This window comes from Cibotium barometz, chromosome 14 (genome assembly GCF_041138505.1).
Source record: "Cibotium barometz isolate CiBa-2024 chromosome 14, ASM4113850v1, whole genome shotgun sequence".
In the NCBI taxonomy this organism is placed as follows: domain Eukaryota; kingdom Viridiplantae; phylum Streptophyta; class Polypodiopsida; order Cyatheales; family Cibotiaceae; genus Cibotium; species Cibotium barometz.
The window spans coordinates 25,441,286-25,460,179 of record NC_141059.1 but is presented as its reverse complement, the minus strand read 5'-3'; the positions used below and the strand labels follow the sequence as shown (position 1 = coordinate 25,460,179).

Here is an 18,894-nt window from a genome sequence, read left to right as displayed (position 1 = left end):
AATGGAAAATGAAGAGACTTGGTCAATTAAGGTTGCAGGAAGGTTCAACACAAAGGCCTGTCACCAATGAAGTCATTCCTACTGCCAAAGAAGAACCAACTCCTCTTTAGTTAAAGGGGAGGGATATTCCTTGAAAGAGAAATTACATGAAGTTGTTGAATTGATGAAAAATATGAGTCTTAACATGGTTGGTGGTGCAAGTAGAGGACGAGGAAGAGGACCAATTGGTGGTAGAGGAGTAGGCTCTCAATCAAATCAAAACCAACAAGCTACATGGCAAGGAGGAAGGGGTCGTTGAGTATATCCAATGAATGTACATTGCTATAACTATGGAGAATGGGGACATTACAATACCTATTGTGATAAACCTCATCGCATGGGAGGAGATATGTTTCCTTTACCTCAGAATTTAAATAATAGACCAAATGATTTTGGTGTAGAAATCAAAGATGTTCCTCAACCCAGTAGTAGTGGAACTACTATCGATGAGAAAGCGAAAGGTAAAGTAGTAAGTCTTATTGGTGTGGAAGAGAAACCAGAAGTGATGCCCGTAGCAAAAAGAACCAAAGCTTCTATCAATGGAGAGGCTAAGCCGAACTCAAAGAAAGAGAAGCAAGAGATGTCATAACAGTCAAAGAAGAAAGCGAGGAAACCTAGAAGATTCAAAGTGACAGACTTGCCTTTGGGAAAGGAATAGGAAGATTATGAAATGGTAAAAGACTTGGCTCAATGGAAAGCTGATATTACTTTTGGTCAGATAATGGGAATGTGACCAAAGCTGAAAAGGGAATGGAAACAAGCAGTGAATCCCAACAAAAAAGCTATCCTAGAACCATTAAAGGGAGTAATGTCTGTAGAAGAATTACTAGATATTTGTCCATCTGTTGAAGCTTGGCATCAAAGAGTATGTTGGGAGAAGCTTATATTGATGGGGGATCTCAAATTTGTGTGATCACTCAATCTTGTATAGAGAAACTTGCTTCCCAGTCTAGTTTTAGGATCAGATTAGCAAATCATGCTAAAGTAAAACTTTTGGGCATTGTAACTAATCTTGATGTGGAAATTTTTTATGTGCATTTTAAAATCAATTGTCATGTCATGCCAGCATGATTGGGAGCCTATCCTCTCATTTTAGGGAGGCCATGGTTGCCGAGAGTGGGTGCCATTCAGAATTGGGGAAAGGGGATAATAACTGTACATACAGGTGATGGGAAAAGGATGAGCTTCGATATGGTTAATCATATGGAGCTGAACGAGGAAGATGAAAGGAGTGCTGAAGAAGAGGAGACAAAAAGTGAAAGTGAAGAAGAAAGTGATGATTCTGAGATAGAAAATGGACAGGTGTTTCATACTTGGAGAAGAAGACCCACAGGAAGTTCAACTCACGACTATACATGAAGCAAAAGAGGAGGGAAGATTTGAAATCATGGAGAACCGAATGCAACCAAAGACTTCCTGTAGCGGACTAGGATGCCTGTCGTGCAGGCACACTAAATCACTAGGGTCCTCTCACCCGCTCAGAGCAAAACTGTGTGATCAGGATGGATATCATCAGAGTGGACACAAAGAGGACATGGACTAGCCCCCTCGAGCCCTTAGACACGAAAATAGCTCATTAAAAGAGCCATTTTCTACACCTCACACCAGATGATTTTATCACCCGCCCGGCGTACATGGATGTACACCTATTACATGGGATACGTTGTACCATTGGACAGATCCGGACCTCATCACACCAGCTACGGATTGAGACACGGCGATATGTGCATCAAATCTTGGATGACCGCATTTGTCAGCTATGCTACCAGGAGGCAGAGATAGAGGAGCACTACATTTGCCGATGTATAGTCTATTATGAGATCCGAGGGAGATATCATTGCCTCTTCCGAGAGGGTTTTGGGCCGTTATGCAGGGTCATGGAGTTTGAAGATCAGAGATGCCTGGGATTGTTCCTACTTGAGCTCAGGAGACACAGAGAGACCCTCTTGGCAAACAGGACACCGAGCCATGATGTACCTAGACAGAGGACCTTGACAGATTTCTTCGACACCAGCACCAGCAACCCGGTCCACACACCTCCTGATACCTTCTCCATTGGGCCATCAGGGCACCAACCACGCTCCCAGGGAGTCACCACTAATAGAGCAGTCATCTTATGTCGTGCTCCTCGGCCATGCCCACCAGGATCCCGACCACGGCATCCTCACCATCGCTAGATCAGAGCCATTATTGCTCGGCATCGGAGGGGCCTACCTCGCTTCTACGACCTCTCCATTCTAGACAGCCCCATGGCGGAGATACTTGATCTAAGGAGAGGGCAACCCTTCCACTGATCAGCATACATGGATCACAATTCTATTTTTATAACTGTAAGACAATCAGTTTATTGTACTTTTTAGTCTCATTTAGTTGTTCTCGTTGATGAGACAACAACTTCAGATGTGCTCTCAGTTTTGGTCTCATAGGCCATTATGGCCTCTTAGAGACGTTAATGTATCATTTCATTTCGAGGGCAGTATACCCTCAGGAGTTGGCACGGGCTAGGGATATGGCGAGCTCTCTGTCCCACTCCACTACGCACTCACACAGACTCAAGAACGGAACACCATACAAGAGCTACCTAAGTGAGATACACACAGACAAGATAGAACTCAATAGTTGGGACATCACAAGACCATGTATTGTATTGGGGATCCTCGCTTAGTACAACAAGCTCTCTATATACAATCGGTGTGCCCCTTGGGCTATCATGAGCCAGATGCTAAAAGTGGTCACTGACAGATGCCTTTGGAGTAGGTGAGAGCGTCGAGCACAAGTAGGTGACAAATGTTGTTGGAGTGGGTGGCGAGTAGGTGGGCACCGCTTTGTCGGTCAACTGGGTAGCCAAACTTGGAAGTGGTTCGTCGCGCTGGCGATTCCCACTGTGTGGCTAGTGGTTGGCCTTGTGGGCGCCTTGGGTTCACGAACTTTGGGATGCCCGATCTTGGGGTCACACAGTGAGGATGCCGACTTGGGGATGCCCGATCTTGGGGGTTCACGGGCTTAGGTGCCCGACCACAGGCAGTGAGGGTGGCTACAGGTCCCCCACCAATTAATCCGTTCACCGTCCCGGTCAACGCTAGTAGCAAGAGGCGTGTGAAGGGAACTGCAAAGGAAAGGAGAGGTGTTGAAGAAGTAGAACCACCGTAGGTGGAGGATTGCAAAGACTGGAGACTACTGGAGAAGGTGCCGAAGAATTAATCCACCACAGGTTCACAACGCGGAGACTGGAGACCACCACAGCTCGAGTGTTGAGACACCAGATGTTCTGAGGAGAGAGGTGGCCACCACAGGCCATTGCTACCCTAAGAAGTGACTTTGCTGCATGCTGGGTGTGTGGAACACCGTGATCGCAAAAGTTTTAGTGTACCTGTAGCACACTAGGATGCCCGTCGTGCAAACACACTAAATCACTAGGTTCCTCTCTAGGGCAGTATACCCTCAGGAGTTGGCACAAGCTAGGGAGATGGCAACCTCTCTATCTACGCACTCACACAAACTCAAGAACGGAACACCACACAAGAGCTACCTAAGTGACATACACACAGACAAGATAGAACTAGGCAGTAGTTGGGACATCACAAAACCATGTATTGTATTGGGGATCCTCGCTCGGTACAATAGGGTCTCTATATACAATGGGTGTGCCCCTTGGGCTATCATGATCCAAGTGCTAAAAGTGGTCACTGACAGATGCCTTTGGATTAGGTGAGAGCGCCGAGGACAAGAAGGTGACAGATGCCGTTGAGAGGCGCCGACGAGTAGGTGGGCATCGCTTTGTCGGTCAACTAGGTAGCCAAACTTGGAAGTGGTTCGCCGGCAGCGATTCCCACTTTGTGTGGCTGGTGGTTGGCCTTGTGGGCGCCTTGGGCTCACGAACTTTAGGATGCCCGATCTTGGGGTCACATAGTGAGGATGCCCGATCCTGGGGATGCTTGATCTTGGGGGTTCATGGGCTTGGGTGCCCGACCACAGGCAGTGAGGGTAGCTACACTTCCAAACCTCAATTGCAGGAAATAACGGAAAAGATCCCAAGTACCAGTCTTACGTTAGCAGAGAGGCAAGAATATCTTGCTATGTTTTCCAGATTTCCTAACCTTTTTATCACTTCTTATGAAGAGATAAGAGGCTTTATAGGTAAACCACTCAAGATTGAGTTAAAGAAGCGTGTGAAATCAGTATTTCAAAAGTTGAGAAGGCTAGGACAAGAGCAGACTCAGTACTCAAGGAAGAGGTACAAAAGCTTTTAAAAGCCAATTTTATTTATCAAGTAGAAAAATTGGGGTAATCTGGTTGTGATCAGGCCAAAAAAAGATGGAAGATGGAGGATATGTGTAGATTACAAGCCATTGAATGCAACCATAGAGAGGAACCATTACCCTTAACCTTTTCTTGCTGACATTTTGGATAAAGCTGCAAGGCATGAGAGATATAGTATTTGTGATGGATACTCTGGATATTTCCAGATAGCCATTGCACCCGAAGATCAAGAGAAGAAAACTTTTATCACACCTTGGAGATATTTCTGCTACAAGGTTATGCCATTTGGTTTAACAAATGCTTCTTCCTGGTATCAACAAAGATAGGATGAAGTTCTTGTACCATTCTTGGATCACTTTGTTAAAGTTTTTTTGGCTGACATTTGCATTTTTAGTTCGAGGCATGAACATTGCAATAAATTGGAGCAAGTATTTAACAGGTTAGATTTTTCTTTTTTTCAGAAAGACACTTCTATTAAGTATGAAAAAGACATACAACAATCACAGTTATAAGCCGGAAAAGAATAGAATCACCCCAATATGTAAGGTGATTTAAACCACTGAGGAGCATCATGATGCCATGAAAGACCTATGGTACTAGAGGAAAAGAAGATGCCATGGTCCCACTCCCGCATAAATATCACGCACTTTGCCTACCCAGAACGAGAGGACCCCTGAATACGAGCCCAAGTAGCCATAAGAGTATGGATGATATCACCCCATATATTACTAATGCACTGAGACCCAAAAATGTGGACACCATCAATAGCCTCAGTACATCTAGCTCTCCGGATCTGCCATGCTGTAATATTGGCAACAATCTCCCAACTGGTGTCAATCCTCTGTCTAGGGGTGTAAAATCAAAGTGCGGGACATCATGCAACAGACCATGGTGGGCAATACCTCTACGAATGAAAATATAAGAATCTATACCATTGTCCTCATAAAAAAGCTGCGGACCGGACTGGGAGAGCCAAGCAACTGCCCCCCAAGTCACATGCATGGCTCCGCCACTCCATTTGCCCATAAGTTGGGCTACACAACCCCAAATCTGTTGTGCACTGCTACATCCCCATAAACAATGTTGTACAGTCTCAGAATCTCCCGCACACCTAGGGCAAGAAGGTGCTACACCGAAAACCGATCTCCACTAATTGGTGGGGAGACCACCATGTAAGAATAACCAAAAGAAATGAGAGATCCGGCCCCTTCTCTAGGAGTGCCAAAGTCTATGCCAATATCTGCGCTGTATCATTGGAGAAAAATCATAGTTCTCATAATGAGGCCTGAGAATAGGAATCCTAAGCATCTGTCGAGTGAGGAGAAGCCTAACATTCCGAATGGTGAAATTGAAAAAAGGAAGGCTTTTCAAAGGATCAAAGCCATCAATCCACTCCCACTCTCCTGGATCCCACTGAAGATATCTGATAGGACTGCCACCATATGACCACAAACACCCAGAGCCATGAGTCACTATCTAAGGAGAAGGGTCAATGAACCAATGCTTCAGCGAACAACCAACAATTCTCACTCTATCAGGCGGCTGCAGCTTGACGTTTTTGTGCGCCACCTTCACCTTTTCCACAGATAGCTGTGCATACTCTCTCAGGCGGCTGCACCCTCCAAGCATGATAGAGTAAATGATGAAATCTGTAGCCTCCTGGCCCGGGATAGCAATGACGTGCAGAGGTATGCCTATCCTCGAAAAAACTCCCAACCAACTCGGATAATAGTTTCCATAAAAGGTCTCAAAGAGCCACTCATGCGGAATAGCTGCATCAACTTGATCAATACAAATGCGAGAGACCCTAAGATGCTAAATGGATGCAGAAGATCCAGGACGGGAGCTCATTGATTGACCAAGACTCAATGACTCAGCAGTCTACCATTCAGGCTGCAGGAGACCAGTGGATGATTCGGAATGGTTTACTATTCCGTAATGACAAAATTTGTGTACCACAGATCCCGGACATTAGGTCCAAGATTCTTAAGGAGTGTCACGACGCCCCTTCTGCTGGACACCCTGGGGTACACAGGACACTATCATTAGTGAAACACACTTTTTATTGGCCAAAGATGAAAGGGTATGTAGAAGATTCCTTCGCAACTTGTAACATTTCCTGCATATCTTGCAAAAAATTACGTGCTGCATCATGCTGAAGTCCTTAGAATTCTACTGTAATAGGTGATCTAGATTGAAAACCATACATAAGCATGAAAGGACTAAACCCTGTACTCGTATGCTTAGTACTCTTATATGCAAATTCTAACATAGGAAGATAATCCTCCCATGAACTCTGTCTTTTGGATACATATGCTCGAAGCATATCCTCCAATATCTGATTCACTCTTTCAGTCTGGCCATCAGATTGAGGATGATCAGAGGAACTCAAATTCAAAGTTGTTTCCAACTTCTCAAAAACAAGTTTCCAAAAATCACTCGTAAACTTAGAGTCCCTATCACTGACTATGTCCTGCGGTAACCCGTACAGTCTAAACAATTGCTCGATAAGCTGTGCGGGTGGTCGGCTTTCATCAGAGACAGTGGCATGTAGACCCCTCACCGGCCTCGATAGGGGAGGACTGTTCTTGGAGATTATGGGCTTGGGACAGCAGGCCTCTTATTCGCCTTCAGTGGGATCCAGGTGAGTGGTTTTGGCGAGATCCCTACTCGGCCCCTACCAGCCCAGGCATCCCCTTTTTTCAGTACACAGCGAGGCTGGGGCGGCGGATTCTGGGGCGGCGGATTCACAGGCACAGGATAGCGAGCACCCCGGCGGCCGAGCATTGGCGGCGATAGGGGCTCTCCCTTGCCTTTCTTAGGGACTTCTGGCAGCGCCTTTGGGCCAGCTTCCGGCCCCGGAAGGTGACGCTTTTTCTCTGGCTCACAGCGCATAGAGGATTGGCTGTGGGGACCTGGCTAGCTTTTGGCAGACACCTAGCGTCCTGCCCTCGGTGCGGCCATGCACAGGAGTCGCAGCGGCACTGCTTATGGGATTGCCCACAGGCACAGCAGGTTTGGCAGCGTGCTCTCAGGATGGTTTTTGCAGGCTCGCCAAGTGAGATGCTGGTGACCTGGGGTGCAGTGGCTTGGGCCACGGACAGCGGTCCAGCCCTTGGATATGAGGACGTCCCTGGCAGTGCGACCATCCAGGTCTCTGACAGGGCGATGGCGGTGGTTCCGACGCCAGACTTCTCTTCGACAGTCCCTCAGGAGGGTGACGGGCACAGATGGGAGATGATCAGCAGCATGACGGCTTGGCACATATGGAGAGCCCGATGCAGGGAGGCCATTGACCGCCAGGCGACTCCACCGGCGGAGGTCATACAGGCCCTCTGGGTGGACATCATTCACACCTTGAGAGGACACTGGGAGAGGACACTGGGGGAAGCTTCAGGGCGACTCGGATCGCATGAGAGGTCACCGCAAGGCTTTCCTCCGCACTTGGCAGCCTGGCCCTTTCCTCATCGCGAGGGGCGAGGATGTCACTTGGCACTATAGGCCTCCAGTTTGGCTTTTCTCACCTCCCACATGTACTACTAGGTAGCCCCCCCCCAGAGAGCGGCCAGCCAACGGGGGTGGAGCTCAGGTGTTCACTGTGTGTTTTTTATCCCTCCTTGTGAGGTGAGCTTTGTAGCCTTATGGCGTTTTCTCATTAACTAATAGAAGGATCGTTTTTCCGGGAAAAATATATATATATATATATATATATATATATATATATATATATATATATATATATATGGGTCAGATGCTTGGATCGAAGCCGTGCTACCACCGTGCAAAGAAGGCATGCACCGTACGCAATGCAAGGGGACTCAGCTGCATTACTCTGTCTGATGCCAATGACAAATCAAACTCCACCTGGTAGTATCTGCAGCCCAAAGGGTGAAATGAGGCTGGCCTGTAAAAGATCCCTAAGCTGTCCACGCGCAAGGCGGCTACCAACAATTTTGCAAACTACGGTGGAGACCTCAAGTGAGGCAACAGTCGTGGCGAGAACCTGAAGATCCGCTTTGGAGAAGGAAATGCAAGCAACGGCGGCTTCAGTCAGGAATGATAGAGCGGCTGCCATGGAGTCCTCATCAGGGTGAAGACCAAAATAGGCCGAAGCTTGCCGAATAAAGCTAAAAACCCCAGAAGCCAGCAAGCATCAACCTACACGGGAGGGGAGAGGAGAGAGGCGGAGAGACGAAGAGGACGACGGAAAGAAAAGGGGGGGGGGGGGGTGTAGGCGATGCTAGGCAGGGAGGAGAGGGGAGAGGGGGGAGGAGCTCAGGAGCTTGCGCACACTGATCTTGCTATTATCGCTTGCGAATTCACCTACACACTTTTCTTTCGGAACCGAAACTACAAACCTCCACATATATTGTATACAGCATGCAATAGGTTGATCGCCGTAACGCGCAACACAATTGTTGTGTTGCCCATAGGAAGCCACCATTACCACCAAGATGAGAGAGGAGAGGAGGGCTCTTCTTCACCACCCAACCTTATAGGAGTGTATATGCCGTCATCTTTGGCCAGTAAAACCTCCATTTTACTAAATCATAGGCTCGTCATGACACTCATAGAGGATCCTTAGCCTAATCTCAATGCTATCCGGTACACAAAACATCTCATTCCATAAGAGGAAGAAATTGACCACAAGCCACACTAACGTATGGTATGACTTTTGAGTCTCAGTCTAAATCTATGGAACTCCCTAACTGGACCTGCTGCCAATACTCGCCAAAATGATTGTCAGTCTCAACCTGGACTATTACATATGTAGCCCAAAAAACTTGGTTCCACAAATATAATGTGGCCAAGTTTTCAAAGCGTGTATAACCCCATCCAGCTCTTTCTCCCGAGTGTGCCATCTGACCTGCACATCATCAAGCTTCTTGCTTTTAAATGTCACAAATCGACTTTGGAACAATCCTGCGCCTATCGCAAAGTCACTTGCGTCTGTCTCAACCACCAATGGTCTGCTAGGATCCGCCAAGGCCAATACTCGTGCTTCTTTCTCCTTAAGCTTGAGAGCTCAAAAATCCTCATCGAGCTTCTCGTTCTAAGAGATCCGGTTGCTAGACTTACGCACTCTTCCCCGCAAGAGGTCCGTGAAAGGTATAGTTAACTGTGAATAAGCTCTCACTGAATTCTTAAAAAAGACTGTGAATCGAGGGGGGCCCTAACCCCGCTCGAATCCGTGAATCACTTTCCAGGTACATAACAAGAAGAGGCGGGAAGAGGCAGGAAAAAGAGGGCAGAGGGGCGAAGGAAATATGGCCGGGTGAAAGCGGAGAAGGGTGGATGTTTTGCTCAGTGGGGACAGCAGAGGGTTCATGAACAAGTCACCAAGCTTGTGAAGAATGCACAAGGAGTGATCTAGATAGTGTAGGAGAACCCACGCATACAAGGCAAGCTGAGGATAGTCTGGACAAGACCACTCTGGCCAAGAAAAGAGAAGAAATTGCAGCAGGCAAGAAGCCATAGAGCAACCAAAATCAACAAAGACTCCTTGAAAGAATGGTCCTTGCAACCTAGTTACTGCCAACATTCTTGGGGGCTTTTCTTGCAATCTCCCGGGTGTAGCATCCACTTTTACCATCTTCATAGTGGATCAGGTCGTGGATCTGCATCTCTTTCTTCTTTTATGTTTTGCAACTCTCGCCAATGTCTGTTCCAAATAGGACAGTTTGTCTGTCTATGGCCATGTATGTTGCAAGCAAGTCAATCATGCTCCTCTTTGACCGAGCCTTCCACCTCCTCTTCTATATATGTGATTATTTTATTTTATTTTTTTCAGAAAGAGACTTCTATTAAGTATATGTGATTATTTTGAGGTGCAGTGGTCACCTAATTGATGGTCGGTGGTGCTTGCTAACATTGTTTCCTCTCTTCACCCTAGGATTCATATTCCTGGTGTGGTTGGTCTTATTGCAGAGGCACACAGCTGAGCAGAAGGAAACTGATACTCCTTAGAGTTACCTTGGTTCTTGCACCTTGAAAACCAGACATTCGTTCTCAAGATCCGTGCTTTCTTGCATGTCCTCCAACAAGCTTGGCTAGGGCAGCCTTCAATTCTTCAGCAACATCCACTAGCTGCTTCCTACCTTTCTTCTTCCCAAGCTTCCGCTCTTCTTCAGTACCCGAATCTGAAGGGAATTCCAAGTCAAAAGTATCTTCTCCAGGTTCCGACATTGAAGACTCCTCTTCTTTCTCTTTTCCTTTCTCTAATTTCTTCTTCTTCTTCTAAGGCTCTGCCTTGCTTTTCTTCAAGATTCTCTCTGCTGTCATTGGTCCCGTACCATTTGTTCAAACGTGAGACTCTCCATGTCAGACAAGGCTACAGTTGTCTCAAGCGTCATCTGCAATCCTTCAACAAACCATTGGCTCAGAGTAGCTGTTGTTGGCTTGTCACCTTGATTCAATCTCATCAAAAGTTCTCTGATCTCAGCACAATAGTTTTTTGTGGGCCTTCTCTTTTGTGTCAGTCTTTGCAGTGTCACAGATACTTCTAGGTTCTCTTGTCCTCCCAAAACTTCTTCGTGAAAGCACTCTTAAGCTCATCAAATGTTTGGGCGGTTGCTTTACCGCCCAGTGTTGTTACAAAGAACTCAAATTTCTAAGCTACAAGAGCTCTAGTGGCCAAAAATGTGGTTTCGAATGAGAAGACATGGACTTCCAATCTTCATCACTCTTCCCTTTGAACTTTGGGTGTTTCAGAGCCATTGCTACTGGTTGAGATTGTATGGCTTTCCTTCGGTCTTCCTACCCTCTTTCGTGCAACTCTAGCTGTTCTCTCCACGATTGCCTTGTCCTTCTTGAAATCCTTGATCTTCTTGAATTTCTTGGGTTCCTTGATTTTCATCTTCTTGATCTTGGAGTTCAGCTTCCCTTACAGCTTCTTGCTACTGCCCCTGCTGCTGCGGGTCTTCTCTCGAGAGCTGATTTCTATATTGGGGATCACCACCTTGATCTGGATGAGTGTCGATCATTTTCCATGCAGCTTCCTTGTGCACAGCTTCTACAAATCACTTGTCATTACCACGGTTTTTGTCATAAAAGAGTACTCACACTCTTTCCAAGACAGGGCTAAGCTACTCCAGTCAGCTCTGCGGAACTATGAAAGTTTCTTCTAAACTCTCGGTGCTGCTAAATTCCAAATGCTTCCTGATTTCCCAGCAATCTATTTCTAGCAGTCAGCTTCACTACGAGATATATCTCCCTAGGTAGTCAATCGCCGAGTAAGAAATCCCCAGCAGGATTGCCAAAAGTATTGTTCTCCGATCATGCCCAACACTTCAGTGGTTCAGGACCACCTAGCCTCTGCGAAAACAATACTCGATAAAAATTAGATGCAATACTCCTCAACTCATCTGGCTTAGTCTGAATCTCTCTTTGTGACTCCTAAAGTGTCTCACACATTCCCTACTATGGGTAGACCCATGTGCTCAGAAGATGTGTTTGTTGCATCTGCCACCCATATATGCCCAAATGGCCTCATAAGCATGAAACGAGAACTCAACCCGCCTATCCATGGCAATCTGCAGCTTTTCTCTAGCTGTAAACAATAGGTCTAGGATTCTAGGAGATTGTAAATGCTTCTCGTGATCCCTCTTAAGCACAGCAATCCTCTCTCTTTCTCCAGGGCTTCATGTTTCTTGGTCAAAGAAACACTATGATAATATTGGCTAGTCCTCTCCAGGGCCAAAGAAAGTCTTTGTTGAGGGTCAGGATTGTCAGATGACCTTGAAATCTCTCTGACCTCATGTGAAATCTCTGCATCCAGATAGAGAGAACTTAGGATACAGACACGGAGGAATGCCCTTTGAGTTCCAAGCTCCCTAAGGCACAAAACAAGAGGGCAACGATCTGACTGAGTGGCGCCATGCATGATCGCAATGGTGCCTCCCCTATCCAGGGCCCAATCATCCACATAAAACCTATCCAATCGTGCTAAGATACATCCATCCTTTCTTCCACGGTTATGCCAAGACTAAGATAAAGGGTTAGGCCTCCTCTGGAAGTCATCCTTGTCCAAGAGAACCTGCCATGGAAGGAGAGCCTAAATCTTTTCCATGAGGCTTTCTCCAAGGGGTGTGTTCTAACCTTGCGGCCACTGTTTTTGTCGGCGGAGAGCTGTTCAACCATGTTGAAATCTCCTCCAACTATCCAATGATCTCTCTGGGGGAGAAGATATGTGATGGTGTCCCAAAAGGCCACCCTCTCACCTCTCACATTAGGTGCATAAATATTCAAGATGCCGAATTTCTAACCCTCATGCATAACCATAATCCATTGCTCCCTAGCAGGTATGATAATAGGGGGTTGACGGCATTTAGAGCATTGTTGGTCCCCAAATATAGGCGGTTTTGAGGGGGACCATAGATAGTGCCAAATTCAGGGGTGGGTATTTTAAGGAGGGGGAAACGTAGCCAACGATATTTTAAAAGGTTCTCCAGCAAACACAATGCACCAGAAAAGGAAGGAAGCCCCTTGCTTCGAAACTTTCTATTTAATCTCATGACATACCTGACATCACGCAAAATTACACCTTTATGATTGCATCTATGTATCATCAAGGAAGCCACATAGAACAAAGGAAGCTTTGGTCTTTGGAAATTAATACGACACAATCCCATGGGCATGTCCAAAACAGCACATGAAGACAGCTATCAGCAGTGGAGTGGCTCATTTTGGCTTCTATGGCATACCAGAGGGGTTGTTTATTGAGATAGGCTACTTTGTTCTGTACTCATTTTATAAACACAGTAGCAAAATAAGGGTTCGTGAGCCAAATGGATAATACTAACCTTTTTTCGCAGGTCGACAATAGTTCCCACTGTTTTGTGGCTTTTAAGTGGTATCGAAACAGAGCTCGAAACTTTCAAGGGTAGGTTCCCGTGCAAAGAAGTTATCTGTAGACATTAAACCTTCACATTAGATTTGTAAAAAAATATTCTTCTTTTTTGGCCTTAAATTTGTCTAATTAGTTTCAATTTCATTGACTATAATGAACAACTTTTTGAAGACTTGATGTTTGTGTGTCCTAGTTGTAAGGAATTTTCCTGACCTACTTGCTAAAACGCCTCAACAGAGGCCCTAAAAATTTTTAAAACAGAAAAAGTTGAAAACAAAAACAGATCCAAACGCCATGTGATGCCACATCATAGGGTTAGTTGCCGTTTATAAAAATTCGCACAGGTTCAACGAGGATTAAGTTGTGAATGTGCAACATTGCAATGTGAGGAAGAATTGGTTGAAGGTGCACCCCAATGGCAACAGTCCAAGATTACCCCAATGATCACTTTACCGGTGTCTAGGTAGGTCATTACTTTCCTAAGGCTGGAATAATGTGGTATGTCATGCCACATCATAGGGTTAGTTGCGATTTATAAAAATGCGCACGGGTTCAACCAAGATTAAGTTGTGAATGTGCAACATTGTAATATGAGGAAGAATTGGTTGAAGGTGCACCCCAATGGCAACAGTCCAAGTTCACCCCAATGATCACTTTACCGATGTCTAGGTAGGTCATTACTTTCCTAAGGCTGGAATAATGCGGCATGACCTTCCTAACTTTCTAGCTAACGATGTTGTCAATGGCCCTGGAAAGGGTTGGCTGATAAGTTCGATTGCAAATGTCTCAACAGGATTGGCAACAGCTCCTCTTGGGCAAAAACGTTCAGACAGGGTTGGGACATTCCCAGTGCCAAGATTTGATAACTATGCATTCCACTTGACTTTATGGGTGGCCAGATTTTCCCCTTGCAACATCTGTGACATCCCTTGTAAACAATCAGACAAGAGGGCCGCTAGCTTCTTACCCCAAAAGCCAATGAGGATGACTTTTGGGCCCCAAACATGAGTCTAGGTTGTCAAATGTCGTGGCCAGCATCACTCTATTTTGTTCCCATCGATTAATCCTAGTGAGGCTCTCATTATTAGAGAACACGCATTTGGCGAGACTACAGTGGGACCTGGTAGAGTGGTGCTGGCCAGATCAAGCAAAACAACCAACCCATTCTCCATGTGCTACTCAAAAAGGGTAGGGCAACAGATCCAAATGCCCTGTCTCACTCCACACAAACACAGCCTAGCTGATGTAGGGATAGGCAGGCCTGACTCTCAAACTCAGTTCTAGAGGTGCCTTTGAGGCTGCAAGGTAATTCTTCATCATTGTGACCTTTAACTTGGCTCCTTGATGAGCATGATCGGTAGGCCTGCCACCACTGGCATGATGCTAGAGATGCCACAGATGGCACTAACTTTGGGATAGCCCAGCAGCCCAGAACATATGATGCAAAACACTATGTTTGTTCACCCATGATTGCTACAACGCTTGTTTCATGTGAGGGTCAGTAGCCTAGGCCATGAAGTCCGGCCCTGCACATCACTATGACGAGGATGGCATAGACTTGGAACTAAGCCTCAACCTACATTGGATCAAAAAACGGTCACATGCAGAAGCCTTAATCATGTATTATTGAGTTAACTGAGAAATTATTGTAGTGCATCAACTTGAAAGAGAAAGAAAGAATGATATATTAACGTTCAAAAGACCTGAATGGCCTATGAGACCATGAATAGTACCATGGGTATACAGTGCCATAGAAAAACTAAAAAAGAACGTGAAAAATGAAAACTGAAACAAGACTCTATAAGCCTTCTAATGGAAAATGTGGCTATGGTGAGGGCATGTCATCGTCGTCAGAGAATCTCATGGATCTGTCTCTGTGTGCTGGAGATCTGCTCTAGTGGGTCAATGGCACCTGGCACGTAGGATGGGGTAGGCCTGCCATTTAGGACTACTTGGGGACGCGAATATGGCCCCTGTGTACAGCTGGTATGAGCTGATGTCAGTGCGGTGGTGTCAGCATGGGTGGCTGATGTGGATGCTCGTGCCGTAAAAAACCAATGATGGATCTTTGGGCAATGTCTTGTTTGGGCTGGCCTTGTCTCTCAATTTGTCCTCTCAATACTCCATCCATATGTCGGCTGAGCTCTATCAAGTACATGCCAAGACATCTTTGGTCCTCATACTGCATCACCCGTGCTACTGACATGACCCCTCTCGGAGGAGGCAGTGACATCCCTTGTAACTCATAATACGTTGGGCATCTGAACATATAGTGGGCCTCATCCTTGACCTTCCCTATGGTGCAGCACCATACTCTGCATTTCGGATATCCACTCCTATGGTGGGATGTTCTCGGATCTCCCAGTCTACTGGGAGGTGGTAGGAGGATCCTCTGAGCTGACCAATCATGCTGCCCATAGCATGTGACATGTAGATCTGCATGAACCTCGGCGTCTCAAAGAATCCATCCTCAGTGAGTCTCAAAAAATGTTCTCTCCCTATCTTTTATGATGAAACCCAAGTCCAGTGTATGTGTAGGCCAAGTAGATCCAACCAGATGATCCAGTTGATCTCCTGTCGTGAGAGATCGAGGTGTGCGGAGACTAAGTTGTACTGAAATGGGTAGAGAGAAGAGAAACAACAAACACCCCATTGGGTCCCACCAAAACCCACAGAAGGGCCATTTTGGTGTGTTTCCTTATATTATAAATTAAGATATGTCCACCAAAACAGCCAACGAGGATTTCAAGCATGCCTTTTGGGATTGCCTGGCATTAAGATCCTTTTGGACGACACAACTCTCTAAATGGGGGGGAACATTTTTGGGCTGCAATGTACATGGTCCCATTGGGTTTTGGGTAAAAAGATTGGTCCAGCAGAGGAGAGTAATAGCCTTTTTGGATTTGCAAGATTTACATGCCTGTGGAAGATATGGTCTACGAGGAACACTCTGGTCTTTGTCAACGATGGCATGCAAAGTGTAGATCCTAAGAAAGTTATTTGTTTAGTGAAAGCTAACATTGCTAGTCTAGTGAGTATAAACAGACTGGAGTCAGATACGATGAAACTACTCACTAAGAGGATTATGGATTGAGCAGTTTCTATGGGTAGTTCTTCTCTTGATTGTTTGAGAAGACTATCCCACAGTTTATATGTACTCTTTTCTTATTATTAATAAAAATACATCTTCACTATAAAAAAAAGATATGTCCAATTCAGATTCTTGACCTTAAACAATGCAGATCCTTAACCTTAACCTTCTAATGTCTCCTTCCTTCTTTGATGAATGGCATGTGGTGTCTAGACTGACCGATAGCTAGTCTTGTTACTCCAAACCTCCTATCTGGAACAACTTGTCTACATCTCTGCAATCCTCTTGTCCTGAAATTGTCTATAGCTCTCGTGCGTGAGAGAGAGGGAAAGGGTGAAACCATAGTTGTTAAAAAACGCATTTTTTTGGAAACATAAACAACGTGTACATTCGGAAATGTTTCACTTTTTGGAATGCGTTTTTTTGGCAGTTTTTTTTTAATTTAAAAAAACCCTCACATTTTGTAATCATACAGTGTACTCTTCTTCAAACTTGCTGCTGCCACCTTCCACACTTTGAACAGAGCTGCTGCCGCCTTCTTCTCTACCCCCGGGGCCCGCATCGGCTCCCGCTTGGCCCTGCTGCTCCGGCCTCTGCCCTGCACTCTCTGCTCCCGCCTATTTGCTGCAGCCTGCTCCTGCTTATATGTTGCTCCCACCTGCCCCTTCTGCTCCCGCCTTGCCCCCCCACATTTGTGACAAAGAGGCCAAAGGTGCTGAACATCTTTAGAGTAGAAAGAAAGAAAGATTTTATTAACGTCTTCCAAAAGACCGAACTCGGCCTATGAGACAAATCAGTGTACCTGTGGGGTATCCTCTATCATCCCAACAAAATGAAAAAGTACTGAACTAAAAAAGCTGAATCTGGGTGTGCAATAAGTACAATGAGTGGGGGAGGTGATGGAGCTCTACTACTAGGAGAATGCAAAGCTATATGCATGGAGTATACAATCATGATATGCAACCTAGCTAGCTCCATCCTGTACCATACTGGGGGTATAGAATGGTATACATCAATGAAGGGGGTGTCCACAGCTCCCTGAAGAACATGTTTGGGTCTACTCTGAAGCGAGCCAGTCGCTCCGCACCCTATCTGTGAAACTAAGCTCTGATCTCTGTCATCTCTCTCTGGTATAGGCGTGGTGTCCGAAAGCCAGGTGTCCTCTGTCTCCTGCGGGCTCTGAGTGTCTCTGCTCTCTGGAGAGTAATTCCCTGCTGTGTAGGGGCTGGGAGTGGGGTGGATCTCTGAAAAAATGTAGTAATCTGTGTCTGTCGTCCCCCCTCTGGAGCTGTCTGAGCCTGTAATGATGTCTCTCTGTGATGCTGTATGTCTAGAATGAATCTCCCTAGTATGCGCTGGTCTGCTGCCTCAAAGATTTGGCGTAGGGAATGTGGCTCTCTGAATAAAATGGGATATCTCTCTCTGATGGCTGTATATGCTCTGCACCTGCATACATAATGCTCCTCACTCTCCACCTCCTCTTTGCACAATCTGCATACCCTCTCCTCTCGGGGGATCCGTGCTGCTCTGCCAGTCTCGATCTCCAATCAATGTGATGAGACTCTAAGCTGACCAATAGCTACTCGTCAGGAGCCGTGTGGTAAAAAGCCCTCCATGTATCTAGGCCTCTTTGCACAATCTGCATACCCTCTCCTCTCGGGGGATCCGTGCTGCTCTGCCAGTCTCGATCTCCAATCGATGTGATAAGACTCTAAGCTGACCAATAGCTACTCATCAGGAGCCGTGTGGTAAAAAGCCCTCCATGTATCTAGGCCTCTCTATAAATCCATCATCAGTGATACTCATGAAGTGATCTCTGTAGTATAGCATCTTCGGTGGAAGAGGCTGTGTAGGTGATATCCCTGTCTCTCGTGTGTAGGGCTGCCATAGGTCCTGTCTCGATACTCTGCTCCTCTCACTATGAGAGGTGCATCCCTGTCATAATGGAATGGTACTAGATGATCCATGTCTAGGCCACGCTGTGACAACCAATGTGTGACTTGTGCATACCATGATCCTCTGTCTCCTGCCTCAGCCAGCAGTCTAGATGCCTCAAAAGCTCTGTATGACAATCTGTCCTGTGGCATCTCTCTGAATCTATCTAGCAGGCATATAGTCTGGAATATGGACCTTGCTCGAGCACCGCAGAGGAGAAATGCCGATTTGTGCCTCACGGATATCCTCTATCCGCAGTCGGATGAGTAGCCTCGACACTAGACAGCGCTCGGAGGCTTTCGACTACTCCTTCACACGTCTTTTTGGAGCGGAGGGCCCCCATGAGCCAGCACCCATCAGAGTTCATGTGGTGATACCTCCGGCCCGAGGAGAGGAGGCACTTGATTCAACGGTGGCCTTCTCCTTCCCTCTTTGCGGCACTAGCGACCGGGAGTGGACTCTGGATCTCGCTCTTAGTATTTTGAAGACTCAGGCAGTTGAGTTTTCTCACATTGTGAGCGATTTGGAGATGACAAATGTGATAGGCCGACTCTGGGAGTTGGCACATTTCTTTGATACCGGGAGTGCGGATGCCTCCGCGATTCGACATTTGGTGGTTCGCATAGTGGCAGACCTAGCACGAGACCCTGGCTATGTATGCATACATGAGGTTTCTCTCTCCGAGCGGGAGGCAGTCGCTATAGGACAGCCACTCGCGCCT

At 46.3% G+C, this 18,894-nt stretch overlaps 1 protein-coding gene across 9 annotated transcripts in view; it reads right to left on the bottom strand.

The window, feature by feature from the left end:
• Positions 1 to 18,894, bottom strand: part of LOC147631850 (uncharacterized) — a 231,822-nt gene that overhangs the window by 133,032 nt on the left and 79,896 nt on the right. For all 9 annotated transcript variants that reach the window (XR_015267360.1, XR_015267361.1, XM_086808399.1 and 6 more), the window contains one exon: positions 13,101 to 13,205. Coding sequence is in view for 7 of the 9 variants with exons in the window: in XM_086808399.1 (XP_086664525.1) it covers positions 13,101 to 13,205 (105 nt within the window). In the remaining 2 variants the exon portion in view is untranslated. The remainder of the gene's footprint in view (positions 1 to 13,100; positions 13,206 to 18,894) is intronic.